Raw genomic sequence first — 17,071 nt, 5'->3', positions numbered from 1 at the left:
GATAAGTTGGTGGCATAAGGGAGAAGGAGATTTATTAACTTCAAACTTTCTGCATAATCATTAAACGAGTTGAACGGCACATTCATGCAACGAGAGCTGTATAAGAGGCCACGAACCTATCAATCACCTCTGCTGTGGACGCTTTCTGCAGGTCCAACATCTGTATGCTCCACAACCGCTGGACAAAGTGTGTAAATGTAGGAGGAGACCATGCTGAAAAATAAATGTGCTTGGTTTTCTAACCTGTACTCCTTCTACCTTAGGCCACGATCATATAAATCAGTCCTCATATACTGAATAAGATTTTTTAAATATTATTATTATTATTATTATTGTTTCTTCGATATGATATATTGCATTGAACTGTTGCTGCTAAGTTAACAAATTTCACGTCAGATGCTGGCGATAATAAAACTGATTCTGATTCTGTTAACCATGATCTATCTGACTCACTGTCTGCCTGTTGTGTGTAATTCAGAGAATCACCTACAGGTGGAGCATTCCTGCAGAAGAACCGAAGTGTAAAAAAGAAGACGTCAATCGACAATCAATAGTAAGAATCGAAATGGCTACAGGTATGACACTGGGATTTTTATAATTAACCTTTTGTCCTGTTGGGGCAGAATAGTTTAGATGAAGACATATACACAGGCGCTATTAAACACAGTGTCGTTGACCCCGATGGTTGAGCGACTTTGAGTAATTGATCATTCCAACAGTTCCAGCGCAAGGACCTACGGCTTCACCTGAGTGAAAGGAATAGGAGAGTACGGTTGTGTGTGAAACACAAACGGGAATGCCATCGTGGTGTTGTGGTTGATGTAACAGTCCAGGGACAGTGTCTGTTTCACCGCTAGATTATCCCTGATGTGGAAGATGCTTCCAAATTTCATTTTTTAAATCTGGCGCCAGATGATTTGAGCATTTGTAAGATGTTCTGGAATTGAGCGATGTAAGTGGAGTTCGAGTTTTGAAGAGACAATTACCCGTAGACGTTTAGTGTTGTTGTACAGTGGAGATGTGGGGAGTTTCTGGAATCTGTTTTCTGTGGCTGATTAAGAGAATGTTTCCGGAAACGGCTCATTGTGAAGAAGTCACTTTTACAGATTTGCAATCAGTTATGTTTTAATGCATTAATGAACATAAGATTCTGCAGGTACTGCAAATCCAGATCAAACATACACACAAAATGCTGGAAATATTCAGCAGGTCGGCCAGCATCCATGGAAATAAACAAGCGGTCTACATTTGTAGATCGTTATTTAGAACTAGACAAGTAAGTTAAGCTCTCATGAAGGGTTTTAGCCGTTTTTGAAACTACGTTCAACTGGCTGTATGGATTTAGTCACAGCCCGGTGTATAGTCACAGACAAAAGAACGCAGCGTATGTGGTAAGGACCAAAACGGTATGGTCAAAGGAGTCGGAGGAGTCCTAGCACAGACCACTGTGAAATACTGGCAGTCAACAGGAAAAAAAGGACTTTGTTCCCGCTTCGTGCTTCCTGCCAATCAGCCTGTCCTCTAGGCATATTAATACACTTGCTATTGTACCGTTGGCTTTTACCTTGTTAGGCATCCTCATGTGCTGCACTTTGTCAAAGATTTTCTAAAAAAAAAACAAATAAGCGACAACTAAATACCGAAACTAAATCCTTAACAATCAGCGTCAACATCTTCCCAACCAGTTAGGTCGGACCAATTGGCCTCTAATTTCCATAAGACATAGGAGCAGAATTAGCCTATCTGGCCCACCGAGTTTACTCCACAATTCAATCAATGCTTCTCTTTTTTTTTTCTCTCCTCCTCAACCCTAGTTCCCGGCCTTCTCCCCGTAACCTTGGATGTTATGTTCGATCAAGAACCTGTCAATCTCTGCCTTCTCTAGGTTGTGAAAACATTCCCGGCCAAAGGTTATTGTGTTCCGCTGTTTAAAATAAGAACGAAGAAATGTTACTCACAAATTTCTACAGATGACCATAGAGAGCCTGCATATTGGCTACATCAACATCTGTTATGGAAGAGACACTGCATAGGATCATGAGAAAGCTGCAGAAATGTGTAAACTCAGCCATTTGAATACAAAGTTGCCTTGAACACACAACACAGGTATTGATGGCGAGGCACTCTTCTGCCTGAAAGTGTGTGAGGAGTAGTGTTCCGCCAGGTCCAGTGAGGAGCCCTCTGCTGTCTGTGGATGACCTGGGGAAACTCTGATGTCCGTGATTTAAAAAAACTAAAGGTGGTACAGAACTTGGCGGAGTTGTGGAAACCAGGGATGTAGGTCAAAGTTTACATTAGAATATTGATTCAATAAAACACGTGCAGAGAGATGACAGGTGGAGTTTAATTGGGGTAAGTGTGAGAAGTTGCACATCGAGAAGTCAAATGTAAGAGGAAAGGTCAAGACAGTAAAGCACAAGTCCTTGAGGAGAACTGATGTACAGAGAGATGTAAAAGTGCCTGTCTTGGTTGAGTACTGATGCGGAAAATTTATGCTCTAGCTGTAGGGAACTTTGATAGAGCCCAATTGCAGTTTTCATGCAGTCCTGATTTGTGGATTACGTGAAGAATGGGGAGTGTCCAGACGAGATGCAGTAAATACTGAATGGATTCCAGAGTATCGGATATAAGGAGGGATTGGTCAAGCTTGTATTTGCAGAATCGGGGCTGGGGTCGGAGTATATACAATTAGGAGGCATGTGTAACATGGACGCAGTCACTTTCTTAGGGTTGGAATTATAAAAGAAAAACCGGGAGGTCGCGGGTTCATGTGAGGGGGAATATTTACGATGGAGGTTTACGACTGAGAGTGATCAGTGCCTGGAACGTGCCGGTAAGGAGGTGATCGTATCTGAACTGATTACAGCGCTTAAGGGACATTCAAATTGGCACATGGACAGGCAGGGACTGGAGGTCTATAGACCATGAGCATATAGATAGGATTGTTTCATGTTGACATCATGGTCGACACAGACATGGTGTCACGAAGGGTTTGTTCCTACGCTGTACTCTACTGTTCCCATGTTCTATACCTGTTCACAGATCTGAATTCCGCTATCTCCACCTTCCTGTCAAATTGTGACGATCAACAACTGTTCCGGTTGACGATATTCTACATGGAGCGACTGGAGCAGGCTATTGAGGAGGGTGTGGAGGGTCTCGGCCTCATGTTAACAGGCGAGGATCACTTCACTGGGCGGGAGTATCACGTAAGTGGAAGGAACACCGAAGGGTTGAGTGTAGATTCTTCAACAGACGGGCAGAATCGATGTAAAGAAACAGCTCTGTGTTGTAAATAAGGCAGATCAGGACTGCATCCACTCTAAGCCTTTATTTGGCAGATAGAAGATGTTCCAGTAATCTGAACACATTCATTTTTAGTCGGTTCAGGATACAGTCAATGATTGAAAGGTGATTGTTGGTGATGTAACATGTGATAGGTAGTTCCAATGGACAGAGAAAGGCTTTATACTATTCTCTCCAACTTCCCAATATGTTTCCAATGCTTGACCTTTGCGACCAAGCAACAGTGTTGCCTTGAAGTCTCCTGGGATCTAGATATAGAATGTCTTCTTTCTCAACCCATGTCTGAGGTCTGCCTTTACCCGTCATGGGATCCCACAGAATCACTTGAACAGACAAAATTTGACTATTGTCTCCAGTTTGAACGACTGAATTTCCTCCATTGGATCAAATATCCCATCCTGCCTCATGGTTCAGTTACCTTCTGCTCCATGTGACAGTTCCATTTTGCGTTTGTATTTACTACGGCATGTAATGTTAATACTGAGAATTGCAAAATCAGAGTAATTGAAAAATTTCCAAACATCCACAACTAACACGGAATTACCTGGCACATTCACTTGCTGTCACCCAGACTGAATTTTAACGAAGAGTCATAAATCTTTTGACCTTAACATTTCCTAATAGACAGCTGACAGTTTCATTCCAAACTTCCTTCTCGGCTTTACTAACAGTAGACTTTAGTCGCATACACATGCATAAAAGCCCTCTGATTGCTGTCTGCTCCTCACTGCCAGTTGCCAGCTGCAGACTGTCATTGGACACTCATGGCTCCTGGCAGTGAAATTTTAACCTGCTCACCAGGGATTTACTCTGGGAAAAAATCAGGAGTGTCCAAGTTAGATATTCCTAAATATACAACTCCACAGAACTGCAACAGCCTCTTCGGTCTATATCGTCCCTTTCGACCTAGTAACCTGCATAGCCCCATTGACCTACTCCCAGACTGGAAATGCTATACCCGTCCCATGAATGTACTTATCCAAATTGCCCTTAAATGTTGAAAGTGAATGCGCATCCACCACCTCGGAGAGCAGCACGTTCCAGACTCTCACCAACCTTTGGAAGAAGTTTCCTCTCATATTCCATTTCACCTTTCATGTTTACCCCATGACTTCTAATTCTAATTAAACTTAACCACAGTAGTAAATGCCTGCTTGCATTATCCAATATATACTGTTTATAATCTTGTATCCCTCTACCAAACCTCTCCCGAATCGCTGACAGTCCCTTAGAATAGCTGCCAATAATTTTATCACGACTGGTGTTAAACTCACCATACTGCGATTCCCTGGCTTATTCGTACAGCCTTTTCAAACAGCAGAACAACATTAACTACCTTACAATCGTCCCGCATCTCTTGTTTGAAATTTCTTTGCTGGGAATCCTGCAATTTCTGCTCTGCTCTCAAACAGTTGCAAAGTAGACCCTGGGGTTTAACCTTCCCTTATCTGCATCCAGACAGTAAACACCACCTCCTCTGTAATCTGTATAGAGTGCATGATCTCACTGCGGTTTCCCCTCACTCTAAATGCTCTGCATGCTCCTGAATAAATATAAATACAACGAAAATGTATTTAAAATCTCCCCCACCTTTTTCAGCATCATGCATAAAATACTGCTATGAACTTCAAAAGGCTCAAATCTGGCCGTTGGTATAATTTTGTTCTAAATATATTTGATGCAGTGTTTTACCTTTTCTCTTTTACCTTATCCACTAGAGCAAACTCATGCTGTACTTTAGCCCTCCTGATTTCCTCCTTTAGTAACTCTTGCATTTCTTATACTCATCAAGTACCTCATTTGTTCCTTCCTGCTTTTACTAGCATGCTCTGCTTCTTCTTCACCAGGGTCTCAACATCTTTCAAAGTACAAGATACCCTAAACATGTTACCTATGTTTTTTTTATTCTGTCAGGAGCATTCAAGCTCTGTACTTCTAGTCACTTATACATTCCAACTCTCAACATTTGCCATGCACACCTGTACCGGGGAACAACCTGTCCCATTCTGCTTTCGTCAGATTCATTCTGATACCATTAAAATTGGCCTGACTCCCATTTAGATGCTTAACCCGAGGACCAGACTCATCTCTTTCCATAATGATCATTAAACTAATGGCATCATGATGACTAAATCCGAAGTGTTCCCCTGCACACACCTTTGTCAGCTGCCCTGTCTTGTACCCTGATAGAATTCTAGTACGTACTCTCTCTGATTGTGACCTGAATTTGTTCATCACGGAAACTTCCCTGAACATATTCGACTAACAATATCCCATCCTGCCCTTTAAATTACGAGTGCTCAGCCAATAAATAGAAAGTTAATATTGGTTTGCCTCTCTTACATCTGTCTGCGATCTCTCTACATATTTGATCCTCTAAGTCGCATTGATTATTGGGTGTTGTTAAGCATGATCACATCCTTTTCTTCTTGCTTATTTTCACCAATGTAGCCTCAGTCGACCCGTCCTCCCGTGTATCCTGTCTGACACTTTCTCTCTGACTGCTTATGGCAACCGTCAGTCTCTAATTCTCCTATTCTATTGAATCATGTCTAACGCAACGGGACCATGGAATCGTGAGTAGCCTGTCTTGCATCTCCACCAACGATATCACATTAATGGTTACAATGCTGTAATTCAACGTGCTGATCTATGCTTTCAGATCATCTGCCTTTCCTACAATACTCTTTGTATTGAAATTGTACGCATTTCGGAACATTAGTTTCACCGTGTTGACCCTTTAGTTTCCTGACTTCGTATGCAGGCTTATCAACATATTTCCCGCACAACCATCCACTATCCTCTTTGGTTATTCATCCCCCTGAAACTCGTTTAACACTTCGTCCCTGTCCATGCAGCGCTAACGACCTTTCCCGCAAGGGTATCAGCTCCCTCCAGTTCAGGTGCAAAATGACCATGTCTGTCCAGGTCCCATCCTCCTTGGAAGAGAGCCATAGCATTCAAAGAAATAAAGCCCTCCATCATGCACTATCTCATTAGCCACACGTTCTACTGTACTACCGGCCAATCTCAGGCCTCACGAGCACGCGGTACGGGTAGCAATCCTGAGAACACAACCCTGAATGTCCTACCTTCATCTTAGCATCTAACATCATGAACACACTTTGCAAGACCTCATCACACTTCCTACTCTTGTCATTGGGACCATTGACCCTGCCCTAGCCCTTAGTATGTTTCAGACTCGATGCGAGATATCCCTGACCTCGGCAACATACCGTCCAGAAATGTTGTTCTCGTCAAAGGAATGTCCAATCTGTTCTTCTAATCACTGAATTATCCCTGTTAGTGCTGCTTACTATTCTCACCCCTTTAGAGTCATAACTCGGGCCATTAGTCTCACCATCCTCATTATTTAGTTTCCTGAGTTTGTATCTTTCCCACACAACCACTCCACTATGTGCTCTGGTCCATCCCCCTCTTGCAACTCAAGTTTAACATCTCCACCTACCCCATTCAGCGCCAACGACCCTTCCGCAAAGGTATCAGTCCCCCTCCACTTCGGGTTCAATCGATTACGTCGGTACAGCTAAAGAGCTGAAGCCCTCCATAAGGCACCATCTCTTCAGCCACGCGTTAGACTGTATTATCGTCCTATTTCAGGGCTCACTAGCATGCGACATGGGTAGTTATCCCAAGAACAGAACACCGGAGGCCGTGTCCCTTCAATTCTATCTCCATGAGCTCACTTTGCAGGACCTCATCCCCTTCCTATCCTTGCCACTGGTACCGACGTAAACAACGACTTCTGGCTGCTCAGCCTGCACTTAAAAATGTTTCAGACTCGATCCGAGATATCTCTGACCTGCAACACACCATCCAGAAATCTTGTTCTCGGAAACAGAATCTCCAGTCATTACCCTTAACCATTGAATCGCCCCCTAAGTGCAGCTCTCCTACTCTCAACCTTTCTCTTCTGAAGCCAGACATTAGCAGAAATAATCACCGTGACCTCCTCTGCTAGGTCACCACCGCGCAACAGTAAGCCTCATACCTGTTGTTTCTTCCTATCCCATTTCCCCCTCCTGACTGTCACCTGTGTCCTGCGCCTTAGCTATGGCTCCCTCCCTGTTTAGCCTGTCAGTCAACCTCTCAGGCTCCCGAATGATCCTGAGTTCATCCAGCTTCAGCTCCAATTCCTTTGCACCGTCTCTAAGAAGGTGCAGCTGGATGCAGTTCTTGAAGATGCAGTTTTCAGGAACACGGGCGGTCTCCCTGCCTTGCTACACCCTGTAGGAAAAAAAAGTTCTACTACCTTGCCTGACATTCCCACTGTTCTAACCGCGACGGAAGAAAGGAAAATGTTACCCAGTATCTACCTAAATCCTCGTCTCTCCTCACGGAATATCTATGATACAAAGCCTCAATTCCCCACTCTATCTCCGGCTCACGCACACTAACTCTGCAGCACTTAATCCTTGCCAAGTGGATAATTACCCTGCAATTTGTGACGTGCAGGAAGTCCCGACTAATCCCGCTAGCATCTATTTAAATTTTTCCTCTGCTACAAGTACTTCAATTGCTCTTAGTGATCTGTAGGGAGCAGTATGTGCTGGGTCAGTCTATGTTCGGGGTAGTTTGTGCCCATCCCTCCGCTCCTGATATATTCCCTATTGTTCCTTACAGAGCGTGACTGAGCTCGCGGAGAAGGGAAACCGACCGGGTGCTTCCAGACTCCTCCTGGATCTGGTGATGGAGAAGGGCTCCGGGGCCCGGAGGGTGATGTGGGAATCCTTTGAGAAACTACATCACCATTTACCGAAGCTGAGCAGAATATTGAATGAAATACGGGAACAGGGTACGGTGAACAATACATTGTGTGTTACAGATGTAATTGCTGATGAATTTGCAGTATTACACAGAACAGACTTCATGCAGGTTAATCTGTTTAAACAGGTGACGGCCTATTCGCCTACATGGACACTGAGCGGGGAATATCGGAAGCGCCCACTCATCTGAAAGGTAAGCGATGGACGGGAAACCTCAAAGTCTTTATTTCACTCTGAGAGTCTGAATCGTTGTCCTTAGAAGCCTGCTTAAAGACTCTAAGTGTCTGGGAGACGATTTTCTTTTCTATGTAAGGAGGACAGCAAACCATTCATTTGCACTTTTCAGAACACCTGCCAGCTTTCGAGTCTCAGGTTGTTCAGCCCGCGGGCTCTATAAGATTTATGAACACATATTCTCGTCGGTCAGAGAGAGGGCCTTGGCGTTCCTCTCTCTGTAACGCCGCATATCCAGAAAATTTACAAAACTGAAGCTAAAGCTCTACAATTGGAATATCCAAAATCAGCACGGGAAGTCTCACAACTTGGATACAAAGTGGAGCCGAGATTTGCTGTTATTCCTTCCTGAGACTGTAAGACCAGAAGATGCACTGTAGGAGCAGAATTGGGCCATTCAGCGCATAGACTTCTCCGCATAATCATAAATTTCCTGACCAATGAGGAAGCTATCAACTTCCGCCTTAAATATACCCATGGCCTCTACCGCAGTTTATGGAAGAATATTCCATAGATTCAGTACTCTCTGGCTAAAAAAAATACTCCTTACCTCTGCCCTAAAGGGTTTGAGGTTGTGGTCCTTCGTTCCGAATATCCCTACCATAGAAAACATCATCTCCACATTCACCCTGCCTGATCCTTTCAACATTCGGTAGGTTTCAAAGAAATTCCCCCACCCCATTGTTCTAAATTCCAGTGAGTACAGGCCCAAAGTTGCCAAACGCACCTCCTATGATTACCCTATCATTCCCGGAATCATCCTCGTGAATCTCCTCTGGACTTCCTTCAACGACAACAAACCTTATCTGAGATACGCGGCCCAAAACTGTTGACAATACTCCAAGTCCGGTGCAACCACTGTCTTATAAATACTCAACATTATCTCCTTGATTTTATATTCGATTCTATTTGAAATAAATGCTAACATTGCATAAGTCGTCTCTAGCACAAACTCGACCTTCTGGAAATCTTGCACGACGACTCCTAAGTCCCTCTGTACCTCAAGTGTATGAACCCATTTCCCATTTAGATAGTGGTCTGCATCTGATTCCTTTTACCAAAATGCATTTCATGCATTTCACCACATTATATTCCATCTGCCCCTTTTCTGCCCATTCTTCCAATTTGTCTCAGTGCTGCTTCAATCGCATTGCTTCCTCAGCACTACCTACTCCTCCATCCATCACGGTATCATCTGCAAGCTTTGCCACAAAGCCATCAATCCCATTATCTAAATCATTGACAAAGAAAGTGAAAAGCAGCTGTCCCAATACTGACCCCTGAGAAACCATTTCTTTCGCATTCCTCCTTTCTTAAAGAGTGGAGTGACATTTGCAATCTTCCAATCCACTGGGACCATGCCAGATCTTGACTGATCATGACCAATGCCTTCGTTTTCTCTTCAGCAACCTCCCTCTGGGCTCTGGGGTGTAGTCCCTTGTGGTCCAGATGACGTATCCACCTCAAGACCTTTCAGTATTCCCAACACCTTTTCTTTAGTAATAGCAATGACATTCACTCCTACTGTCGCGGACCGCTGCCCACTGCTCGCTTCTTCCACAGTTAAGACATATGCAAAGTAAACATTAGGTGCATTTGCCATTTCTTTGTCGCCCGTTACTGTCTCACGAACGTCGTTTTCCAGTGGTCCAAAACCAACTCTCACCTCCCTTTTACTCTTTATATAACTGGAAAAAGTGTTTGTTATCTTGCTTTATATTATTGTCTTGTCCGTCCTCATATTTCATCTTTTCCCTTCTCATAACATTATTACTTTCCTTTTGTTGGAAATATAAAGCACCTTCTGTTCTGCATCTGCGCCCTTGTGAATATTGTCTCTGTGGTCCAATTTAACACTTCGCAATGTCTGAATCTGAACCCAATCTTTGGCTTATCCTTCCTTACTTTCAGTTTACACCAGTCATGTACTTGCAAACCGGCTGGCTCATCCTCTGCTCGTTTAAAACGAGCCCCACAGCACCAGTAAATCTACCTGCAAGAATATTGACCTCCTTTGGACGTGCCAATCGTCCCTCTTTTACAGGTCCCACCTGCCCCAGATAAAGGTCCCAATTATCCAGAAATCTAAATCCCAGACCCCTGCTCCAATTCTTCAGTCACACACTCATCTGCCACCTCATTCTATCTTTATCCCCTTTACCGCTTGGCACAGGCAACAATCCCGAGATTACTACGTATGAGTACCTACTTTTCAGCTTCCATGCTAACTTCCATGTATCCAGACCTCCTCCTTTTTTTCTTCCTATGTCATTGGTACTTATTCTCTTTCCAAGATGTACCATGACTTCTGCCTCCCTTTTCACGTTGTTGTGGACGCATTTAGAAACATCTCGGGCCCTGGCGTCCGTATTTACTTTTAGAATCCACAGAATCGCCTGTATGTCCCACTGACTATAGAGTCCCTTATTACTGCTGCCATCCTCTTCAGTTTCCTGCTCTTCCGCGCAACACTAGCAAATTGCCTGACTTCATGCATCAGCTTCTCGAAGCAGAGGAGACTGTAGAGGTGTGGTAGGGGCGTGTTAGCCCCTGACTGGCTCAGACTGGAAAAGGAAACAGAAAATGTGTGGTATTTCTATGGTTCAGTACTGAGAGCATACACTTAAGAATATCAAGAGCATCAGGTCCATTGTGAGAAAGTAAAAGGAGATAGAACTAGTAAATTGAAGTCCCCGCACCCCCACACTGTTATCCTCTGCAATATTGCACAGTTCAACAGAAGCTGAACAGTGAGACCAGCCGCTCCACACAACACTCTCCTCTCCAGAATCACGTGTGCATTTGGTGCTCGCTGGAGCAGAGGGAAGAGTGGAACCGTTAACAGCGAATCTGAATCAGATCAGAAATGTTTCTGGGCCGTCGTTCATTTTCAGACTCTCTTACATCTGATCTCCCGATTCTACCCCAACAATGTTTGTAACCAGTATTTTTTTATGCAAAAATACGTTGAGTGGTCTATGTTCTTTAGATCAGGCTTTGACAACCTATCTCTCTCCGTCCTAAGATGTTCGACAGAAACACATGGAGACTCTGCGGGCACAAACTGAAAAACTGAGAGTGAACACGATCCTGATGAGGGAGAAGGTAAAGGTTTTCCAGCTGGTTGATCGATACGCTGAGCTCACGGTCATTTCCACTGTTCGAGATCGGAGTCTGGTGGAACATGAGCTGTTGGCAAGAGGTCAGGATCACGAGGAGTGGAGAGAAATACAGCTCCGCGGAGATTTGGAAAAAATCCGGACTGACCAGTTATTCAAGAGGAGTTTTGTTCAGAAATTGAAAATATCCGTCTTTCGAAACAAATCCGGGATGTCCGCAGCAGTGGCGGGAGTCCCGGGGATCGGGAAAACAACAATGGTACAAAAGATTGTTTATGACTGGACCATGGGGAAAATATACCAGCAATTCCAGTTTGTCTTCAGTTTCAAGTTCCGGGATTTAAACACCATTAACTACAGAGTAAACCTGAGGGATCTAATTTTGGACAAGTATCCTTATTTTGGGAATATCCTGAGAGAGATCTGGAAGAACCCACAGGGATTGCTGTTTATATTCGATGGTTTGGATGAATTCAAGCACAGAATCGATTTTGCTGACAGTCGGAGAGATACAGAACCCAAACACCAGTGCCCAGATCCCGAGTGGTGGTGTGAAGTGTCGGACATTGTGTACAGTTTAATCCAGGGCAAGCTGCTCCCAGGGTGTTCAGTGCTGGTGACTACCCGCCCGACTACGTTACATTTATTGGAAAAGGCTGAAATCAGTGTCTGGGCTGAAATCCTGGGATTTGTTGGTGAAGAACGGAAGGAATATTTTATCAGGCATTTCGAAGATCAGACGGTGGCGGCAGCTGTTTTCAAACACGTTGAAGAGAATGAAATCCTGTACACCATGAGCTACAACCCCTCCTACTGCTGGATCCTCGCTCTGGTACTGGGCCCCTTCTTCAGAAAAAGAGACAGGGACCCGCAGCGAGTTCCCAAGACCATCACCCAACTGTATTCCTATTACATTTACAACATCCTGAAAAACCACGGCCGTGAGATTGAGAAGTCCGGTGATGTGCTACTCAGGGTTGGTCAGATGGCCTTCAGAGGAGTATTCGATAAGAAGATTGTGTTTACAAATGAAGATTTGATCAACTACAACCTGCAGCCTTCCCAGTTCCTGTCCGGGTTCCTAATGGAGCTTTTGGAGAGAGAGGATTCTGCCCGGAGCGTGGTTTACACATTCCCACACCTCACCATCCAAGAGTTTGTAGCTGCAGTCGCACAATTCCTGAATCCACATCCCGGGGATATCCTGAAATTCCTCACTGAAGCCCACAACATGACAGATGGACGATTTCAGATATTTCTCCGTTTTGTTGCTGGTCTCTCCAACCCGATGACAGCTCGGGGCCTGGAGGAGATTCTGGGTCCATTTCCTCATGAAACAACCTGCCGGGTGATTGACTGGGTGAAGGAGGAGTTTAAACGCCAGAGTGGAAACACAAGGAGTGAAGCTGGTACGAGGAGCCTCCTGAACACATTGCACTACCTGTTTGAGTCTCAGAATAGTGGACTGGCTCAGGCCGCATTGGGATCTGTGGAAAAACTTTCATTCAGTGAAGTGCCAATGACCCCGATTGACTGCGCGGTCCTGTCTCATGTCATCGGTTTCTGTGATACAATAAAACACCTCAACCTGTGGGACTGCCGCATTCAGTGTGAAGGAATCCAGCGGCTGGGACCCGTGCTGCACAAGTGCCACGAGTTGGGGTAAATTATTTATCTCTTCTTCTGAACTGTAAAACTGTTCTTTTCTGCTGTTTCAATGTAAAGAAAATTGGGTAAATTGTGGTAAGTGAGTCGAGGAATTGGGATAAATGACCACGGGATCGGTCTGTAATTCCCCAAGGACGGGAGGGTTCTGTGGTTCATTGTGAAAGGATGTTGGAAACTTCATCACATGACTGAACAGCAGCCATTCCTTTAATGGTAGTAAATCATTGGAATCTCGCTACCTGTGACAGGTCCATTGACAATGTTCCTTCTCACTGTTACAGGCCGACACTGCAGCAGACAGGTGAGAACTTCACGCTGAAACAAAAGAGAGCATCAGTGGAATGAGAGAGACAGAGAGAGAGAGAGAGAGAGAGAGAGAGAGAGAGAGAGAGAGAGTAACCTCTGAAATTACACTCCCGTGCCCTTCCCCGTGTATGAATATCTCCTCACCAACTGTGTGACTTCACTGACTACCACGAAGCCAGTTCACTCCTCACCACTCACCGCCCGCGATCTACTACTGCATCTGCTCATTTGCGTGAAATCATTTCCCTTCGCCTTCCTCCTCTGATGATCCTTTACTCCTGTTTGATTTCTCTTCCCCGTCCCTTCCTACTGTTGGATCGCTCTTTCTTATGCTGCTTCCTCCTGATGGACCTCTTTACCAGACCCTCCTTCCTCCTAGTGGATCTCTCTTCCCAATCCTCCTTCCTCCTCTGGGATCTCTTCCCCATCCCCCATCCTCCTGTGGGATCGCTCTTCATCATACCCCTTCCACCTGATGGATATCTCTTCCACAACACCCTTACTCTTGGGACGACTATTCCCATCATCTTTCCTCTTGTCGGATCTCTCTTCCTATACTTTTTCAAGTGGTGGGAATCTCTTCTGCCATCGGTCTTGAACGGTTTCCAAACCGCAACCGCTCCTCACTCTGAATGTTCTCCCCTATTTTCCCTTCGGACCCGCCAACATCAGCAAAATTATTCTCACCATCGGGGAATGAGACAGAGCATGTGGAGTCTACAGGGTCACGCCGACAGGCTAAATTACTGACATTCAGTGAAAACTCTGGAGCTGGACAGTGAGGGACATTGACAGTGATGGGAACTCCAATCAGTGATTTACTGTTTCCTGAAATATCCGAGTGACAGAAATTCACTCAGACCCACCGCTTGAATCACTTTGTTCATCAGTTTGTCTTTTTGTGTTTAGACTTGGGTCGAATGAACTGGGAGATTCTGGAGTGAAATTAGTGTCTGCGGCTCTGAGGAACACGGAGTGTAAAATACAGAAACTGTGGTAAGTACCAGACTGTGGGAGATTGTGTTTACAGTCACTGGGTGTCAGACACTGAACATTAATGTGATCAGTAATTGTGTTACTGATAAACACCTGGGATTTGTACCGTCTCCTGTCTCTCAGTGTCCTTCACCCTCACTCTCTCTCATCTCCAGGCTGTGGAAAGTTGGTCTCACAGATTCTGGTGCCGAAGATGTGGTCTCCGCTCTCAGTACAAAGCCATCACTGACGGAGCTGAACCTGGTATCAAACACCCTCACAGACCGATCTGTTCCCGCACTCCGCCGCCTCATACTGACCCTTCCCAGTCTAGAGTGGATCGGGTGAGTGTTTCTGTTCACCTTCAGTGTGATGAATTATCATCGGATCTTAGGTTATTTGGGTGATATTTGTCTGTGAGTGTTGTTGAAACATTAATCTCAGTCCGCTGTTACTGACACTGTTGTGTAATCCGTTCATATTTATTAGAAACATAGAGAGATAGGGAACCTACAGCACAACAGAGGAACTTCGTCCCGCAATGGTGTGTTTAACATTAACATTCTTTCGAAATTACTTCGGGTTAGCCATAGTCTATTTTTCTAACTCCATGTACCTATCCAGGAGTATCTAAAAATACCCTAATGCATAGGCCTCCATTACCATCGTCGGCAGCCCATTCCACGCACTCTGCGTAAAAACTAACCCCTGATATTCCCTCTGTGCCTACTTCCAAGCACATTAAAACTGTGCCCTCTCGTGTTAGCCACTTTTAGCCCTGGGAAAAAGCATCTGGTTATCCACACGATCAATGCCTCTCATCATCCTATACACCTCTATCAGGTCACCACTCGCCCTCTGTCGCTCCATGGAGAAAAGGCCAAGTTCACTCAACCTATTCCCATAAGGCATGCTCTCCAATCCAGGCAATAGCCTTGTAAATGTCCTCTGCACCCTTTCTATAGCTTCCACATCCTTCATGTAGTGGGGTGATCAGAACTGAGCACAGTACTCCAAGTGGGATCTGACCAGTGTCCTATGTAGCTGTAACATAACCTCTCGGCTCTTGAACTCAATCCCACGCTTCTTGAAGGTCAATACGCCGTATGCATTCTTACCACACAGTCCACCTGCGATTTAATTTTCTTCCATCTGTTTCAGCCTGGCGGGGAATCAGTTCAGTGACACCGGGAAGAAGGAACTGAGATCTTTGCAGGAGCCCAGACCCGGACTGAGAGTGGTCCTCTGAACATCTGAATGTGTGAACATCCCCGGCGGCGGGATGTGGACAGTTTGGCTGCTTCTCCGCACTTCCCTTTAATGGATGTCATCCCCTTGTAACGGCCGCGCTCCACGTTAATGGCCACGTGGAGCTGTTTATTTCCCAATGGTTCTCACGGACGAAGCTCCAGCCGGGCGCTCTCTTACATCAGAGGCCGTCTCGCTGCGACGTAATACTGCCTCCTGTCCTGCACATATCCTTCCGGCACATATCCAGATTCCCCAGATTTGTGCTTCTCTGTTATCTTTTCCCTGACATTTCGTGAATGCTTTTTAGTCTTAAGTTTGGTTTGATCTGTTGACAATTAACCATACTGTTCAGAGTGAGACCCTGGTGAATTGCACAGACTGTAGAGCCCCTGGGAATGATGGGTCGTGGCTCAGTCTCGGACACCAGCGTCTCGGGGTGGGATTATCTGAGGAAAGCATCTTTGTGCTCACTTTGCTGAGGACGTTCTGGCCGATATAATGACGTTAAATTTACAAATACATTAGTAGTGACATTGGATCTGTAGCGAACTTGGTCACTGCAAGTGTGTTTTTTGTAATCATCGGTTCCTTAATGCAGAGTGACGGTGAGAAACGGGACTGGTTATTCAGCCTGTCACTCGCAGTTGCCGGTGTGTGACTGTGAGAGAGATTGCAGCCACTGCTTGATTATTGCTGCTCAGATTCTGGTTGCGTTTTAGCCCCGAGCTCCTCATGTACGGACACCCAGTACAGGGGGCGGGACACGAGGAGGATTTCCTGGCGGACTTGCTCCTGTGCCTGGCCAAGGTGGTCACTCACGGCTCTGGACGGCCGAAAGTGCATAGCTCAGCCGAGGCTTACTGCTTGCCCTCTTCCGAGACTAAGTTCGTGCCCGCTGCCCTTGGAGAGGAAGCATGCGTTTGCAATGGTTACATTGAGAAATGTCCGGGAGCGGGGGGTCCCACAGGAAATTGACTGGATAACAGGCGGTAGTAAGCATATTTTAATCTGAGTGTACTCATTGTCTTTTAAGTATTGAAAGTCTGCACCTTGTGTATTTGTTGTGCAAATGAAATGTTATAGATTTGTGAAAAAATCGCGAACAGCTCATATGTTCCCAGAGGTCAATCCTTGTTTAATTTGCATTTGTCATGTTGAAATAAAAAAAAACTGCTGTAAATTCTTGTCGTAGCCTCTGGCTTGAGTCACCTTCGAGGAGAAACAATGAACTGAGGTTACTGTTGCTCCGGACACCATAAATAGTGAGTCAGAGCGTCTCGCCTCCAGGCTGAGGGATGTCAGTCTGGTAGTGTCTGGTGTCAAGGATCTCCTCACCTTCATCCACGACCACCCAGCGCTGTCCTCGACAGGGCAGACAAAAGTGACGTAAGAGATTAGAAGGTCGAAAATAATATAAGACAGGCG

General features: G+C 45.2%; 1 protein-coding gene across 1 annotated transcript; it reads left to right on the top strand.

The window, feature by feature from the left end:
* The first annotated feature begins 2,807 nt into the window (after window positions 1–2,807).
* LOC140721679 (NACHT, LRR and PYD domains-containing protein 3-like) lies at window positions 2,808–16,765 on the top strand. Its single transcript, XM_073036475.1, has 7 exons — window positions 2,808–3,209; window positions 7,951–8,122; window positions 8,221–8,286; window positions 11,353–13,108; window positions 14,330–14,416; window positions 14,572–14,739; window positions 15,557–16,765. The coding sequence occupies exons 1-7, from the start codon at window positions 2,961–2,963 to the stop codon at window positions 15,642–15,644; spliced, it is 2,586 nt and encodes an 861-aa protein (XP_072892576.1). The 5' UTR covers window positions 2,808–2,960; the 3' UTR covers window positions 15,645–16,765.
* Window positions 16,766–17,071: the final 306 nt, after the last annotated feature.

The sequence above is a fragment of the Hemitrygon akajei genome, unplaced genomic scaffold, assembly GCF_048418815.1.
Source record: "Hemitrygon akajei unplaced genomic scaffold, sHemAka1.3 Scf000059, whole genome shotgun sequence".
NCBI classification, from domain to species: Eukaryota; Metazoa; Chordata; class Chondrichthyes; order Myliobatiformes; family Dasyatidae; genus Hemitrygon; species Hemitrygon akajei.
This window is presented reverse-complemented; position numbering and strand designations above follow the sequence as displayed.

Bases quoted from the DNA above. Each gene is read 5' to 3' on its own strand.
- LOC140721679 (XM_073036475.1), top strand. From the start codon at position 2,961: ATGGTCGACACAGACATGGTGTCACGAAGGGTTTGTTCCTACGCTGTA. The intron at 13,109-14,329 runs GTAAATTATTTA...TTTTGTGTTTAG, and splicing joins CACAAGTGCCACGAGTTGGG to ACTTGGGTCGAATGAACTGG. The intron at 14,417-14,571 runs GTAAGTACCAGA...TCTCATCTCCAG, and splicing joins TGTAAAATACAGAAACTGTG to GCTGTGGAAAGTTGGTCTCA.